Below are 17,145 nucleotides of genomic sequence, written 5' to 3' on the forward strand. Positions count from 1 at the left end.
TCCAACGATTTTGAGGTTTTACACTCTTAAAACAGCGTGGTCATATTGACCCCGTAAGTAATATAATAATAATATAATAATAAGTAAATAAATGTTGATCCTTTTGTGGTTAAAATTTTACCAGAAAATAGGTGTAAGGTAATTTTATGGGGTCAATTTAAGAGAGTATACAATAATATCGGTAAAAAAAAGCCCGGGGATAACAAGTATCACAGGTATACATGTATATAGTAGAAATGGTGACCCCCGGTTGCCTGATCAGGTCATTTTGTGACGTCAATCAGGCGAGCGGGCCAATTACAGGGCTAGAAAAATTTAACCCAATAAGAACTCTCTCAAATCTCTATGTTGAATTGCATGTATATTGTATAATTTTCACGAAGAATAAACATGCAACATTGCGCAAATCGCAGGATCTTGCACTTATGACTTGTACAGTACAACATACAGTTTTGGATATGGATTACGGTGTCTTATTATTAAATAATACAGTGTGGACATTCTTTAGTCTGTTCGTGATAACAATGTACAAAGTGATGCAAAAATACACACATACATGAAGAGACATTTGTCTGTTTTGTCCTTAAACGTGACTAGTTTGGTATAAACGACCAATAAAACCGCATAAAAACCCGCGGATCCAAATGACTTTGCATCACTGAGTGTATAAATTTATTTAAAATACAAATCTCGTAGTGACAGAAAGAGATGTGCTCACGTTTCAAACCGTAAATAAACTCACAAATATCAGCCATGATATGTAAATCCGAAACGTACAAATATAATAAAGGCAGTTTACTATTTATTGAAAATACCATTTTATTTATACTTTCATTGATTTCGACAAAAGTATTAGTTTCTTCGTCTTCTAAAATATTGGAAAAATAAAATAAAACGTACCATGATGAACAGGCTCTAATGACCTGTAGAGGTTACTGAACCTCCCAAGTTTATTGTTTCTTACGTAATGCTAGTTTCATACTATCATGCCGCTTGTCGCTGAGCGACGCGGCGCACGCGCATTGCAGACAAACGGACACAATCAAAGCTTGCCATTTGCTGATACGTCATGCCGCTTGCCGCAGCGGCATGGAAGTATGACAGCGGCGTAAGCAAATCTAAAAGGCAACAAATAGGGATACTATATCTTGCGTTCAGTTTCATGTTACGACCAGCTGCTGTTACGATGTTGCATTCTAATGTAAAAGTGGTTGAAATTCAACACCTAAGAACATAGAAAATGCTTGCGCTTGTTCATACGCTATCGACATACTCTACTGCACTAACTATGATCAAGCTATTAACAGGAAGTCATTTAATATATATACACACATTGTTATACATAAATATGTTACAGATTTTTGTATGAATAATGTTTTAATCTGCATTGGAAGTTTAAATATATACCATATACATGAGCACGCCAACGGTTTTTTTTTACAGCATTTGTTTGTTGTGGGCTTCAAAAAATATTCTGACACACTTTGTTTTCGTCAGTAGATGTAATAACCATATTGTTGATAGTATTATATAGAGTTTTGTATATATGCGGGTCACTCAATCCGTTTTTATACTAATAATAACCAGTCTAATCAACAGCGAGGTTGTCTCAAATATTGCTATTAAGATCATGTATATTCTACTTTTTATTGTTTTACTGACCTTTTTGAGATTTGTTAGATTGAATAACATTTTAGCGCAGAAACTGGTTTCCATGGACATTTTGCCAAAAATATGCAAATTACTAGATACAACTTATGACTGGTTATTAAAGCAACAGCAAAACTGAGCTATTATGCCTGTTTATGTATGTATTACCTTTACCTATTATGTGATACTAGAATTGTGTACGCTGCACTACCACATCAAAAGGGTGCAAGTGATTCACCTTTCTAGATAATGACCAGCTTGCATTGAGTTTTACATGCGCGTCAAACTTCAAGTGTTAGACTTAGTATTTGGTGTTTGAACGTGTGTATGTTTCAGATAATATGTTGGCTGGTAGATACCAAAACCTGAGGTCAATGAAGGTGAAATTAGAAAATACAATTTTCGCGACTCATAATACGATGCGCCGCCAACGGTTGCTCTTGTCAGTCCATTTTTTGACCTCCAAGGTCGACATAGCCGTTTTAGCTACCATTGGATTTTCACGCGAGTGTGATAATTATGATGTTGAAAACAGCTTCATGAAGGTTTTCAGGTAATATATAGATAGAAAATGGATCTACTATAACTGTAAATCGCTATGTTAGTGTGCTTTCACGTGTAACATGATCATTATATTCCCATTTAATCGCACAATCGACGTTATGTTTCTATTCGTATTACGCGGGCTTTGGATGTCGACTTTTCTATGATGCACTGCGTATTTTGGCTTCTCCCCAGCAAGTGCTGGAGGGGTATTGTATTGTGAATCGACCGAATTCCAACATAATTGTCAATTGTGCACTTTTGTCGTGGTATAATGATAGCAAGCAACGAGGATGAAATCCATGATATATAAGTTTTAACTCATTAAACTGACATTTCGAAAATAGCATTAGGTTATATCCACAACATGTTTTTACATTCCCCGAAAATCAATTAAAATGCATTAATTTTAATACATTAACGAAAAAAATTGCATAGATGTGCCGAATGGCCACAAGATAAACTATTCTCTTCTTTTATTTTACAGTCATGTAAAAACACAAGACTACTCCGGATTCCAGAAAAATTCAGCACTTTTTTTTGATTAAAATTATACCAAATGATATACATCATCATCCTTCGGCTGCGGAGCAGACGACCACAAGATGTCTCCGTGAAAAGCGATCTTTGGCAAGAACACATCACAATGCTAATCCTTTGGGGTTAACTAGCAATAAAATTTCAAATTTTGATATTTGGCAACCTTTTTGAGGAAAGGGCAAATACCTGCAAATTTGAATGTTTTCATGCAATCGCAGTCACCATGGTCGCACAATTCCCAAGTCTAAGCATTCAGCAAATCTAAGCATTCATAATCTTGAGTATAAGCTACGGTATTGCTCTCAATCTTACTATTTTTATGTTAATTTTAACAATGGGTTGGAAATATAATAGAAAATTTGTTTCCTAAAAATAGAATGCATAGACTGATACTGTCTTAAGAAGCAAAAAAAAACCCAAACACATGTTTTTGGCAAAATAGGATATTAATAATTTTTAATCTCAAAAATTTACCACTGTATTTTTCTGGAATCGGAAATAGTTCAAAAATGCCATAACTTTGTGCGAAATATTGTCATATTATATAGCATAATGAAAAGGTAATAATTGTAAAGTGCTTTCTGAATTTTAAAATATAAAATAAGAACGATGATATGAAGAACAAGAAATGCACAGTGTTCGTTTTCTTTTCATTCACTTTTAATATATGTTAAAAAACAGATTACCAATCGTGTTCATATCACTGGTATAGAATAATATATACCTCCGTCCTTCCATCGAGCAAACTTTGGTCAAGAGATTTCTTTTAATGCATTTAGAGTTTCTTATCTCCAGGATCGTCTGGTGTGTCTTTAAAGAAGAGCTGGCAGTCAATCGGATCACTTCGTGATGGTGTATAGCCGTCCAAAAGTAGCAGGTACCCGGTATGTCTTCAGGGAAACCAGCAGGAAGATGTTCACGTGATCTTGCTGTGTATGTGAATCGCTCACAAGACTTGACGAGGAGACTACATAAATAGAACATAATAGAATTTTATTAATATCATTCTGGGTATAATCATCAAATGTAAAGTTGAATTTATTCAGTCATTAGAGCGACGAGTGATTGACACAATTCACCAAAGCAACATTTATTTAGAGTTAGAGTTTAGTGTTAGAGTTAGAGTTTAGAGTTAGAGTTTAGAGTTAGAGTTTAGAGTTAGAGTTTAGAGTTAGAGTTTAGAGTTAATGTTTAGAGTTAGAGTTTAGAGCTAGAGTTAGAGTTAGAGTTAGAGTTTAGAGTTTAGAATTTGGAGTTAGAGTCTAGAGTTAGAGTTTAGAGTTAGAGTTTAGAGTTAATGTTTAGAGTTAGAGTTTAGAGTTTAGAGCTAGAGTTAGAGTTAGAGTTAGAGTTAGAGTTTATAGTTAGAGTTAGAGTTTAGAATTAGAATTTAGAGTTATTTAAAAATGTTAACACAACATTAACCAATTACTCTACTATTATGCTCTGTGCGCTAGCCATAGGCTTCACATAAAAAGTCCAAGTTTTGAGACATGTTCTCGAAATATCAAGAGCTATCTTAAAAACTACTGAACCAATACTAGTTTGTTCTCATTTAAATGCATTATACATGCTGATTCCAATTATGGTCATGAAAATTTACAATTAGGACATTTTAATATTAAAAAAATTGCATCCGCGTGGAGAGAGTTAAAGAAAAAAAATTGCACAATAGAAAAATAGCATGTTCAAATGCAGATGACATACAAAAATGGATAGATTGATGGAAACATGTTGGATTACAGAAACATTATACTCAAAATTATCTCTAAATGATTGTATTCTACTCACATGTGCATTGTAGGACTGATATTGATTTTGAGCGGTTCACTGTGTGATTCAAACTTGTTAGCCAGAGTGACGTCATTCCCAAAGAGACAATAGCGAGGCATCTTCCTACCCACCACACCTGATACCACAGAGCCAGCATGGAGTCCAATTCTCATCTGGGGATAATAATATATAATATAGTTTGTCAAGTCATTCACATCGAGGGATAATAACATATAATATAGTTTGTCAAGTCATATTAGAGTTTAAATTAAATTCCTCCCAACACATTTTCACGAGGACATATAATGCAAATATATTCGAACGCCTCATTATGTTGACTTTAATGAACATTATGATCCCTGTGAAATTACAGATGCGTTTGTTTATATTATAATACATGAACTCACTTTAGTCCTTTTTTTTAGAACACAACACGGTCATATTGGGCTATTCCAGAAATTAAAGGCACCCCCTTAAGAAAACATGGGATTCCCAAAAATGCTCCGGGAATCCCCCCCCCCAAAATGGTCATTATTTTCACAACCCTAATGAAGACATGGGAATTCCCAAGAAAAAGACACCTCTTTATTTTAGGCTTGGGAGATCCCACATTGCCTGTCTTCTTTAGGGACACTGGGAATTCTCAATTTTGTAATCAGTTTATTTTCAAAATGGGAATTCCCATTTTGAGATAAAAATTCGGTCTGGGAATTCCCAACAATTTATGGTACAATATATGTCTTCTTTAGGGGGTGTCATTAATTTCTGGAATAGCCCAATTCGATATCAAGCCTGAAGATGGAATCTGTATCATATTTACTTTAGTTAGCAAACATTTTCTGACGCCAATTAATTATTCGAAGAAGAATCAGTGTTTCTATTTAATAATATTATAATGGTATTTGACATGCATTAAAATAACACTGCTCCTTTCAAAATGATATTACTTTAAATGTTTGCACAATATGCACATGAAGCAATCTTTTGGTGCCACATTATTTTATTGACTTTTTTGTAACGTTCAATTGCTGTTTTTATCGAAAGATATACATTCCTATATCAACATGAATGGTCAACATGTTACCTCCGTCTAAATGGAAATATAACAGAATGTTAAAAATTAAATTATATCTTTATATAAAATATATAAATTATATATAGAAACACATGAGTTAAATTGCATAATATGACCAGTACCAACAGTATGTTCAAATTTTAAGAATTTAAAGGAATTAAAATAAATGACCTCGCGTGTTTTCTTAATTTAGAGTTAATTATACATAAAAAAAAAGTATTCATAGTAATAAGCTAAACAAAATAATACTGGCAAAATAATTCCTCATGGCCCATGATTGGTTAGTACGTACCGCCCTAGCATCACCCAGTACTAACCAATCACGGACTCTGCTGAAGTTTGACTGACAGAATCGTCAGACGCGAACTTGTTTGTTTTTATCCGACTTGACTATAAGTTTACTGCTGTAGCAGAGCGCGGGAAATGGTCGTCTGCTCATTACACGGTTGAAAATTCGTTTCCTAATTTGGTTTGTCATTTTTTGCCTGTTGGGTATCTATCTATATTAACGGACTCCTATCTATAAGTGTATATCAGTGACAAATTACTTTGAGAAATCAATAGTGATTTTATTACACCGCTAACCAGCGGTTACTATTTTACTTAATATAGTGGTTTCTACTTCTGAGATTGGTATGGGAAAGACGTCTCAAAATCATTCAATTTATCATCGTTGAAAGGCACTTTCTTCATTAAAAGAGCTCAACATCAAATTTAACCGACCTTTAGTTATAAAACCGATCGTACATTTATTTATTGAGACCAATTTTGCCCAAAACCTTTTTTCTTACATCGGGTGATGTACTTTAGGATGGTTCGATGATACCAGTAGATTTGAATGACTTACTTCACATGTCATCACATTAATTTATAGAAAAAGATAGAGGAAAAAGTTTCTAGCAACATGGTTTAAAACGCAAGCAGTAGCAGCTGTAGAGGAGAGTTGGTAATTTGATCAAGGAGCATGAGCTTGGAGGAGGTAAACAGTTGAAGCTCAATGAAGGAGTCAAAACCCATGGTGAAAAAGCTTGAGGAAATCAAAAATTAGAACACGATATGCAAGGGCGGGAAAGTGCGCTTCAGGGCCACGTGATTTGAAAACAAAAGTCAGGGTACTATTCATGGCTAAAACGCGCCAAATAATCGCATTGCCCAAGCAAATTACGATGATCTCGTCCGACTCTCAAAGCTAAAATCTTATTTGATGCTACTGCCTAGTCAGAATGCATTCTTTTAAGTGTTCTTTTGAGATATCTTTATTTAATTAAAGTAGCTCTTTCTTGTACTCCTACGTAGAGGAAGGAAAAAATAAACATCTGATTAAATTAACGCGACGTCGAAAGATGATACCGAAAAAACATGTTCGCTTTATTGAAACGGTACAAGTTATAAAAAGTCTTAATTTGATCACAAGAACGAGGTCCATCTCTTCAACTTCCATCAAAACACGGTCAAACTGTCAAACTTATTACTACTTCTGTTTTCCATATGAAATGTAAATTTATATAACGTAACTCCGGGATGTAAATGTGTAAAAGAAGGTGGCTTAATTTAATCACGAGCAGTTACCTGCTCAATTCGAGATACGATACTTTAAAGTCCATATGGCGAGGCTTTGTCCATATAAATATTGACATAATTTTATTTATTATATACCTGAAACATTTACGTGATATGACTGTGGGTTATTGAGCATTATATGTAAATCCGGTGCATGTATCACTAAACTATATTATACAATAGTTCAGCCATGTTGACATATTTACTTTTTATTATATTTTATTATTTTATATAATACATACATTTTATATATGATATAACTGTGGGTTATAGAGCATTATATGTTAAATCCGGTGCATAAATCATTAACTATATTTCTCATCATATACTTTTCAGCCACAATAATCTGCATAAAAACAAATAACAATGAGCCTCTTTCAGTGCTGATATACTTTTTTGCTTCGGAAGAGGCAGGGATATTTTCCTCTTTCCACAGGAATCTTTCCCTTCTGAAGTTTGACACAAACCGTACATATAATTCCTTCACTTACTTTGATTGGCGTTCCGTCGGCCTGTGATTGGACAGTTTTAGCAGCTGACATCATTTTGAGGGCCATTTTAGCTATTCTCTCAGCATGTGTATCCCTGGTTTGATGCGCTGTATGAAGCCCTCCTGCCACGCAATATGCATCCCCGATCGTCTCAACCTAAGTGAATGCAAAGGAAATGATAACAACTTATTGATTGAGTTTTAGGTGACAACTCCGTTTTTCAAATTAACCAAATCCGAGATCTTGCTCATGACAACTGCAAGTTTAGGTTTGACGTCACACAGTCATGTCATTCCAAGATGCGAAATAAAACACATGAATAAACAGAATATTTACACTCGTGTACCCGATTTTGGAGAGCACAGGCTGGAATAAATTTAAAGATCATGCAGGTATGCAGAGTCTAACCATTCTTGTACTTCAATAGTGAATTTATATCCATGAACAAATTCAAAGCCTAAGAATTTCATGCTTGACATTTCAGGTTTTTAAGCAAGCTTAAATGTAATCAAATTGCCGGGATAAATGATCAAAACGGACGAAACCAGCGCAGCTCATTTAGTTGTTATACTTAATTTAAGTATGGGTAAGTGTTGACATTTAGAATGTCTCCATAAACTGCTATCCTCATTAACAGATACCTATTTGTTCATTCATTTTCGTTTAATCTATTTGCTACGGAAGAAGCAGGAATATATTTCTCTCTTTTCAACAGGATCTTTCCCTTTTGAAGTTTGACCCAAACCGTACATATACAAGAAACCTATATAAATGTTGTACTATTTACAGTTACAATGCCGTTTCGTCATAAATTGCTAAGAAGAAATGTAATAAGTCAACGAACCTAAAAGAGACACTATAATTATAATTACTATCCTACATATCATTCTCTGGCAAAATCCATAATTCATTTTTCAGGATCATATTAGCAACACATACTCAAATATAATGTTACACATTTTCAAAAATGTTCCTGTCTAGACCAAAGGCATAAATAGCATCGAATAAATTGAACAAATAATACCAAAGAAAATATAAAGACAACCCATGTCAGTGAAGCTGTAATAGTATACCGCTAAAACTCTAATCCTAAGAAGTCACAATCGTCTCGATGGCAAAGTCTTCGTTACATTTTTTTTGTAATGATAGTACTACAATATCCTATTGCTTATATATTAAATAGTAGGCTAATTTACTCTACATTATAAAAGGCTTGTTAAGAAGCAGACTTGCATCGCCGATATGTATAAGTTAACAAAACATCAGTTATGTCAACATACGTAGTAAGCCATACGAATGTAAAAGCTTATAAAAGCTTAACAACAAAACCTAATGTAAGCGATACTCATAATCTTGAACGCTTCAATTCACGTTACCGGATTCTGATAGTTTGTTCTTAACAAACACAACGTATGAGTCAATGGTATTTCATTTCTAGTGTTGGTATGAGTGAGAGAATCAATAAACCGGTTTTAAAAGAAGTTTCATATTTTGCAATGAAAAAAAGTAATGATCTTTAAATATATTATTTTCGTAATTCTTCCATTTTTCGAAAAGGTTCATTGCTCTATACTTGAAGAACCGTTATCATCTACAAACTTTGTCAATGAAACTGTTGGCTACTAAATTTATATCCTTTAACGTATTCAAGAAAGTTCATGTTCTTATCGCTGTTAAACATGATTTGGTGTTGGTGATCCTTTAAGCAAAATAGTCTACGTATTTTACGCAATCTCGTTTTCATTCAATCGGAAAAGTGATGAAACTTTGTTTGCTACCCACGTGTTGTATCTGAACTGAATGGCAAAATTAATATCCCACAGGAGTCGGTGCATCCTGAACAAATTGATCTACTGTGTCTGTATTGAACTGAAATAGTTCGGGATAAATTCCTTGAAGCTTTATTGTTTGTCCGCTTCCCCCTGTACTTGTAATTTGTCTTGTCTATAATAAAGGTGTGCCAGTCGTTTTAGCTTTAAGCTCAGACGCGAATTATTGAGTTTTAATTTTGTACTGACCCGACTGGGCTGTAACTTGAGCTTTAGCGATTTTATCTTGTTTCCTAACGCCTAAGAGGGCATATACATATATAAAAGATGCAATTGGAGTAAGCGACCGGAAAACATGACAAGCTAACATCATTTGTGTGCCGGTTGGCAAACTGTACATCGAGGTCACCAATGATTTGAATTCAGGTTATATATAACAGGTTAGTATATATGAAAATGTACTCATCTCCAGTGGCAAAGTTCGTCGACAGCCGTTTGCCACTCATATCTCCAAACTTGAACTCAAGTTGTGGAGTACGAGTTTTTATTCCCAACACAATCGAGATCATGTAAGCTTTTAAATTTTTTCTCCATATAAGAGAAATGTCATGGTCAATCCACAAAGATAGTGCAAAGACGGGCAGAATGTTGTATTTTCCACACAATTCACCGTAGAAGTAGTTACTTAACAGGATTAATTACCATAGCAATGGGTGCACACTATCTTTGAATGTTTCTCCGTGTACTATAAGCAGATTGCACTCATGACCTGTGTTTGTCTGCAATCATCATTGATCATAGATTGAATACAATACAGCTCTTTTCAAAGACACTAATATTACAGCTGCGAGTGATCAGCATGATATGAATATTCTATAGAATTACAATCCAGATCTTTATCCCTGGTCTTTGATAATCTATATGCAATGCAGTGAAACGGCGTAACGTCAAGTGCAGGGCGATACATTCAAAGATAGTATGTACCCATTGCTATGGTAATTAAACCGATTACGTAACTATTTTTCTATACGGCGAACAGAAATGTACCTAGAATACATGGTACTATCGAGGTTTATAGATCTGTAAATTGTACTTTGAATCGCACTGTTCATCATAGAACAGAATATGGTTTTAACCCACCTCTTCGGTAAATGTAAGTTTCACACATTAAGCTGACATAATTGATATAGCCTAATAAGAAATAGGCTATTCCTGATCATTTTTAATTGTTTCTGCTAGTCATTGTTTAGCGGCGACATATTTAAAGTCTTCGCTATTCATTTTCATTCCAACCATAATAACATCAACAATATTGCAGAATGCTATCCAGGTCTGTTCTAAATATTTAGACAACTTGCCAAACTGACAACATTTTATAGCGCCCATCAATCTCACTGTCTCTTTGTTACTCTTACTTATCACCAAATGATATTAATCATAATATTTTACACACCGACACCAGTATCTTAAACATGCGCATCTGTCAGGAGAAAGTTCTGTAACCCCAGTATACTTGTACATTTATATATAGAATGACATGAGCTGTTGGGTACGATTACTCATACCCAAAATCCTAAAGATGAACTTGTTGGTGTATATTTTGATGAACAGTTTGTTGAGCTGTGTCAACATATATGAGTAGATTTTGGTTGATAGCGACAGCTAAGCAAAGCACTTGGTTTACTACTTTTATAATAAATGGGACGCAGATAAATATACAAACAAAGAAATCAATCGTCGACCATGTTTATTTCCCTCTCGCATCGGCAGTTATTACATCACTATACGCTCTGAGTTTTTAGATCTCACTTTTAGATCACACTGTACAATTACAGCTTTTTGTGAACTTACTTAAAGCGTTGTCACTTTGTACTTCAGAGTGGACAGACTGTAATGCCCATGCATGTTACTCTCGCGGTTGTAATACGGTACGATCCTCGGGGTGTGTGTGTATGTGTATCCCGCATGCCGTGTACGTACTGTGCATACGTGTTCGACTAATATTTCCATCGTAATAATAAAACGCCGGTTCCATCGTTTTATTCAAAATCTCGGTTTTTGATCAAACTACAGCACCTAACGTCTTGATTTTTGCAGAGTATCTTTATTGACTAAAGTACATTACAATCGTGTAAAAACCAGAATTTAAAACTTTTTTGAGGGCGTTCTCCTCAGCAAATGTTATAATATGGCTTTAAGTTGCAAGCTTTTTGTCGATTTGTAAGCACAGGTACATTAAAAATCAAATCCAAAGTTGATTACTAAATACTTCAAGGGACGAACTTAATTTGGATATGTAGTTCAGTTCATGGTATTGTTATCGTAACGTGTCAGCTTTGGTAACGACAAGACGTGACAAAGCCAGGTTTTATTCATAGACAATAGATTTATCTATCAACTGTTTCGGACTTGGATTTGAAAGCAATCAAGAAGCACTGGATAATTGATCAACGTTGAGGCAACTGTGATCAGATCAACCCGTTTCAGGTTGGGTTTTTCATCAAAGTTTTTTGTTAACTATATTAGATTAAAGGAATTTGAGCGCAAGTAACATATCCACTGCCTGGAAATAGAGACACTTTAATGTCGCTAACTCTTGTGGTCTGTAAACCCGACTTAGACTTAAAATGCAAATGTCGGAGAGTTTCATAGTCTGACCTATATTTCAGAAATCACGACACCTTTTTCAACTACATTCCTAGGGACCCCGATATTTTACCATTTGTATTCTGTGCATTCAATAGAAGAGTATCGGATCCGTAACCGCGTGTCTGAAAGGGACAACCTTCTGTTTTGTATTGCTTCTCAAACAAGTGACCAACAAGCAAAAGCTTATGCTAATTTCACAAAACTTTGTTTATAAGTCGTCCATAAGTTTCATGGCTGTCGTGATTTGTTATCCATGGTTTCCGAATTTATGTTTGCTTCACTTTTACGTGAATAAAATGAACATTTATCACAACACCATTTTAACAATTATGGTTTGTCCCTAAAAGAACTGTATCGTCGGAAACTTAATTGTTTGGAAATTTTAACACCACAAGTAAACATAACTAAATTAAATAACTAGTGTGGATGAGGAATAAATCAGCTATCACATACTTTTTGAATTTTGACAATTGACCACACCGTTCTTGAAATATAAGAATATTACGAAACTCCGTCATTTTCAAACTTTACCTCGGATTCAAACATCAATCGATGATCTGTATTCGGAGTGCTAATCACTGAGCATTATCAGCGCAAGATGCATCTATTGTCAAATTGTCATTGATAGATATTTGACTCTTTGACACGGATTAAAAAGGAGGAAGTTTCATAAAAAAATTTTATTTCATAGATGGAGCGGTCAATTGTAAAAAATCAGTTTCTGACGATAAGGTCTTTCAGGGATACACTGTATAACTTTCACGTTTGTCATTTGTACGGTTTATTAGCAAAACATTTTCTTCAAAGATGCCATATTATTATGACATTTTAGGTGTTCTGGTTTTAACGATTCACTGGTTGCGTCCTTAATAAATCTACGCCATTTATTCGTACCTACCTTGTAAAGGTCCAAAGTGTTGCAATATGTATCAAACTTGGTGTAGAGCGTATTCAGCATACTAATCACCATGAACGGCGTACAACTGGAACAAATGGCGGTAAATCCAACGATATCAGAAAACAGCATACTAACAGATTCCGTTGTGCTTGCTTCAACGGGTTCCCCTAACCACAACTTCTTGGCAATATCGGCAGGAAAGATCATATTTAAGAGTTCCACATTCTTTTTCTTTTCCTCTCCCAAAGCGCCGCTTGCTTCTTCAATTTGTGATTTAAGTTTGTCCATTTGTTTCTTCATTGTATCTTGAGCTCTGCTTTCCTCGCCAACAAGGATAAGGTCTCGCGTGGCATCGTGGATTGGAATATCAGCTAAGTAGAGGCCTTTGCTGGTAAGATCATCTAGATTGCCAACCTTTGGTGAGCCAAGGAACAGGATGGAATCACTTTCCTCTAGAAATACCATCTGTCCTTTGATTTCAATTGCCTGCGAAAAAAAGAGAACATTTTAAATAATTTATCAACTTCATAACTTTTTTACAACTTGTTTATGATAAACACATTAATGCTATATTACACCAATAAATGGCTGTATAACAGGTTACGGGTTAAAAGTTTTATGGGCTGACCAAAGTAGATGACTTTCATAAGTAACATTTGTAGACGCTTTTTAAAAGATACCATTACAAGTTGGAACTTATTTGATTGTTTTTAAGATAATTTCCAGCCACATATATGCCATCTATCTGATACAATATTTTGGTTAAATTTACTTCACAGAGACACCTAATCGGTGCTTTATATGTAGGTATTAGAATGAATTGCATGCCATGATGTACTCATGAATGTATTTTTCAAGATTTAGGAATCAGGGTTTAAACACGAGACCGATGCAATCATTTCTATTTATATGTTGCCAATGAAAGTCATTTTTTGCAGCAAATTGCCTCACAAACCTTTTCACCTGTACCCTATTGGACAAGAAAAACAAATCTAAAGGGCACTAGACTATCGCAAATCCTTATCCTAACCTACGTGGTGTATCTGGTAAGACAAAAACATATTAACAAATGATTGTGCTTGAACATGTGTAATATGATCCATCATATACCCATTTCAAGCATCACATAATTGGTTCATAGAGTGAAGCCTTGATAGATTCTTCAATTCACAATACTTTTTAGTATATTGCTTTCACAGAGACCCATATCATCGCTTTATATGTATATATTAGAATAAATTCACCTTTCCTTGACCAACCCATAGCATGCCATGTTGTACTTGTGAATGTGTTTTATCAAGATTTAGGAATCAGGATTTAAAACACGAGACCAATACAATCATGTCTATTTTAAATGTTACCAATGAAAGTCATCTATTTTTCCCAGCAAATGGCCCAACAAAACTTTTAACCCAACCCTAACTAATACAATAAGAACACATATAGAGCACTAAGGCTCTCGCAATTCCTTATCCCAACAATGCGTGGTGTATCTGGTAAGAGTAATCCGGCAAGATTATAATAATCACGTAGCATTACTTTACATGTCAATATTCAACATGAAAAAACATGTTAACAAATGATTGTGCCTGTAATACGATCCATCATACCTATTTCTTCCATAACGTAATTGGTTCATGAAGTGCAGTCCTCATAGATACATACAATATCACAAAGACACATATCATCGCTTTATGTGTATATATTAGAATATATGGTATACCATGTTGTACTCGTGAATGTGTTTTTCAAGATTTAGGAGTTGGGATTTAAAACACAAGACCAATACAATCATATCTATTTTAAATGTTACCAATGAAAGCATCTATTTTTCCCAGCAAATGGCCCCACAAAACTTTTAACCCAACCCTAACTATGAACTAATACAATAAAAACAAATATAGAGCACTAAGGCTCTCGCAATTCCATATCCCAACAATGCGTGGTGTATCTGGTAAGAGTAATCCGGCAAGATTATAATAATCACGTAGCATTACTTTACATGTCAATATTCAACATGAAAAAACATGTTAACAAATGATTGTGCCTGTAATACGATCCATCATACCCATTTCTTCCATAATGAATTGGTTCATAAAGTGCAGTCTTCATAGATACATACAATATCACAAAGACACATATCATCGCTTTATATGTATATATTAGAATATATGGTATACCATGTTGTACTCGTGAATGTGTTTATTAAGATTTAGGAGTCGAGATTTAAAACACGAGACCGATGCAATCATATCTATTTTTAATGTTACCAATGAAAGTCATCTATTTTTTTAAGCAAGTGCCCCACAAAACTTTTAAGCCGTAACCTATTAGACAAGAAAAACAACTCTATAGAGCACTAGACTCTCGCAATTCCTTATCCCAACAATATGTGGTGTGTCTGGTAAGAGTAATTCGATAATAATCATGCAATGCAGAGTTTGTACTTAACATGTCAATATTCAACATGAAAAAACATGTTAACAAATGATAGTGCCTGTAATACGATCCATCATACCCATTTCTTCCATAATGTAATTGGTTCATAAACCGAAATCGTGATGTAATAGTTCACCCACATATTTTTATGACAAAGCTCTTGATCCCCCATGAACGATGACTATTAGTATTACTGTCGAAATACGTTTGATACACATAGAAATTGCGACTATACACTATGGACCACAATAGCCTCATCCCAATAGCATAGTTCAATAACCTCAATTAACAATAATAGTGCAAAATTTGATCTCAAGTTGCAGAGGATGAGTTTTTGTACCCACATTTTCAAAGGTCGTTCAATATATGGACAAATGTATTGGGGTTAAAGAACTGTGCACTAATAGATGAGAATCCTAGTGATAGTCGAGAACTAGATTATTGTATAAAGTATCCAACCCTCGCCCTTCGGCAACCTCGCTAGCTACTAATGCCATTTGAAAGACAGTTCAGCCCTTTTTAATAAATATGCTGATAAAGCAAATCTAGTTATGTAGTTATTTTCAATCAAAATTCTTATTCATTTAGTCTTGCATTGTGTTGCGTTATTTGTTTTGCCTTTTTGTTTTAAATTGTAGAAAACATCCAGAAAAAAGTACTTTACACGTGAAAACAATCGCACGATGTGTGTTTTTCAATAGATGCAAAATGTTATTCAGCATATTCTAAAACCCCTTTAGATATGACGTGACCTCTATAAGCAAAGTTACAAACATTTGAGTAAGCAAAGGGTGAGTTTTGTAAATGACAAACTGCCCAGCAAACACAAAAACGTTTTTAAAACGTTTTAAATAAGTTATATTTTGGTTTTGGTTTAGGTAAAAACGTTTTAATAACATTAAAATGTCGGGTATATAAAGGTCATGAAATCGTTTTAAAACGTTTTGTATGAAAACACACTACAACAATATTTTTAAAATGTTTTCGAAATGTCATTGTAAACTATTTTTGCAAACTTTTTGGCCAAATATTTTGTCAACACTTAAATAACATTATGTTAAAATATTTGCACCCAGTAAACACAGAAATGTTCTTAAAATGTTACAAAACATTTTAATAACATTTAAATGTCGGGTTATATAAAGGTCGTGAAAACATTTTAAAAACGTTATTGTAAATATTTTGGGCAAACATTTTTGCAAAATATTTTTCAACCCCAAAATAACATTTTGTTTAGAATGATTTGTACCAACTTTTCAGAAATGTTTTTGGAATGTTATTAAAACGTTTTTATACCCTTTATATAACCCGACATTTTAATATGTTCTGTAAAACATTTGTGTTTGCTGTGCAGTATATTACCAACAAATGTTATTTAATGTTATGAAAACGTTTTATACCATAAATGTACCCTTTATATAACCCGACATTTAAACGTTTTCTGACAACCTTTTATAACCTTTTGCGAATGATGTCGAAAACGTTTTGTGTTTGCTGGGTGGCCTATACCAAGATAAAAAAAAAACGATTCCAAACAGCGGAACAGAAAGACAGTAGACGCATGTTGCTTAAGTCAATCTTTATTGAAGCAGTATACAATGTATTTTCTCTTGTGTATGATGCTGCTGGCAGCTGCTAGATTGGTCTTCAATGAGCCCATATCACAACTTAACTGGCATCTCAAGAGGAAGCTCAATAAGCGAATAAAGCCCGAGTATAAAACCTTCTTAGGTTTGTGCCACATTCGTTTCAGACAGC

The 17,145-nt window shown here is 34.3% G+C and overlaps 1 protein-coding gene across 1 annotated transcript in view; it reads right to left on the reverse strand.

Annotated features, from left to right (window-relative positions):
• Positions 1 to 826: 826 nt before the first annotated feature.
• LOC140160799 (guanylate cyclase soluble subunit alpha-2-like) overlaps positions 827 to 17,145 on the reverse strand; it is a 175,473-nt gene continuing 159,154 nt past the window's right edge. The window contains 5 exon segments of the mRNA XM_072184108.1: positions 827 to 3,600; positions 3,603 to 3,700; positions 4,525 to 4,679; positions 7,633 to 7,788; positions 12,949 to 13,434. Of these exon segments, the coding sequence (XP_072040209.1) occupies positions 3,509 to 3,600; positions 3,603 to 3,700; positions 4,525 to 4,679; positions 7,633 to 7,788; positions 12,949 to 13,434 (987 nt within the window). The 3' untranslated portion in view covers positions 827 to 3,508.

This window comes from Amphiura filiformis, chromosome 9, assembly GCF_039555335.1.
Source record: "Amphiura filiformis chromosome 9, Afil_fr2py, whole genome shotgun sequence".
NCBI classification, from domain to species: domain Eukaryota; kingdom Metazoa; phylum Echinodermata; class Ophiuroidea; order Amphilepidida; family Amphiuridae; genus Amphiura; species Amphiura filiformis.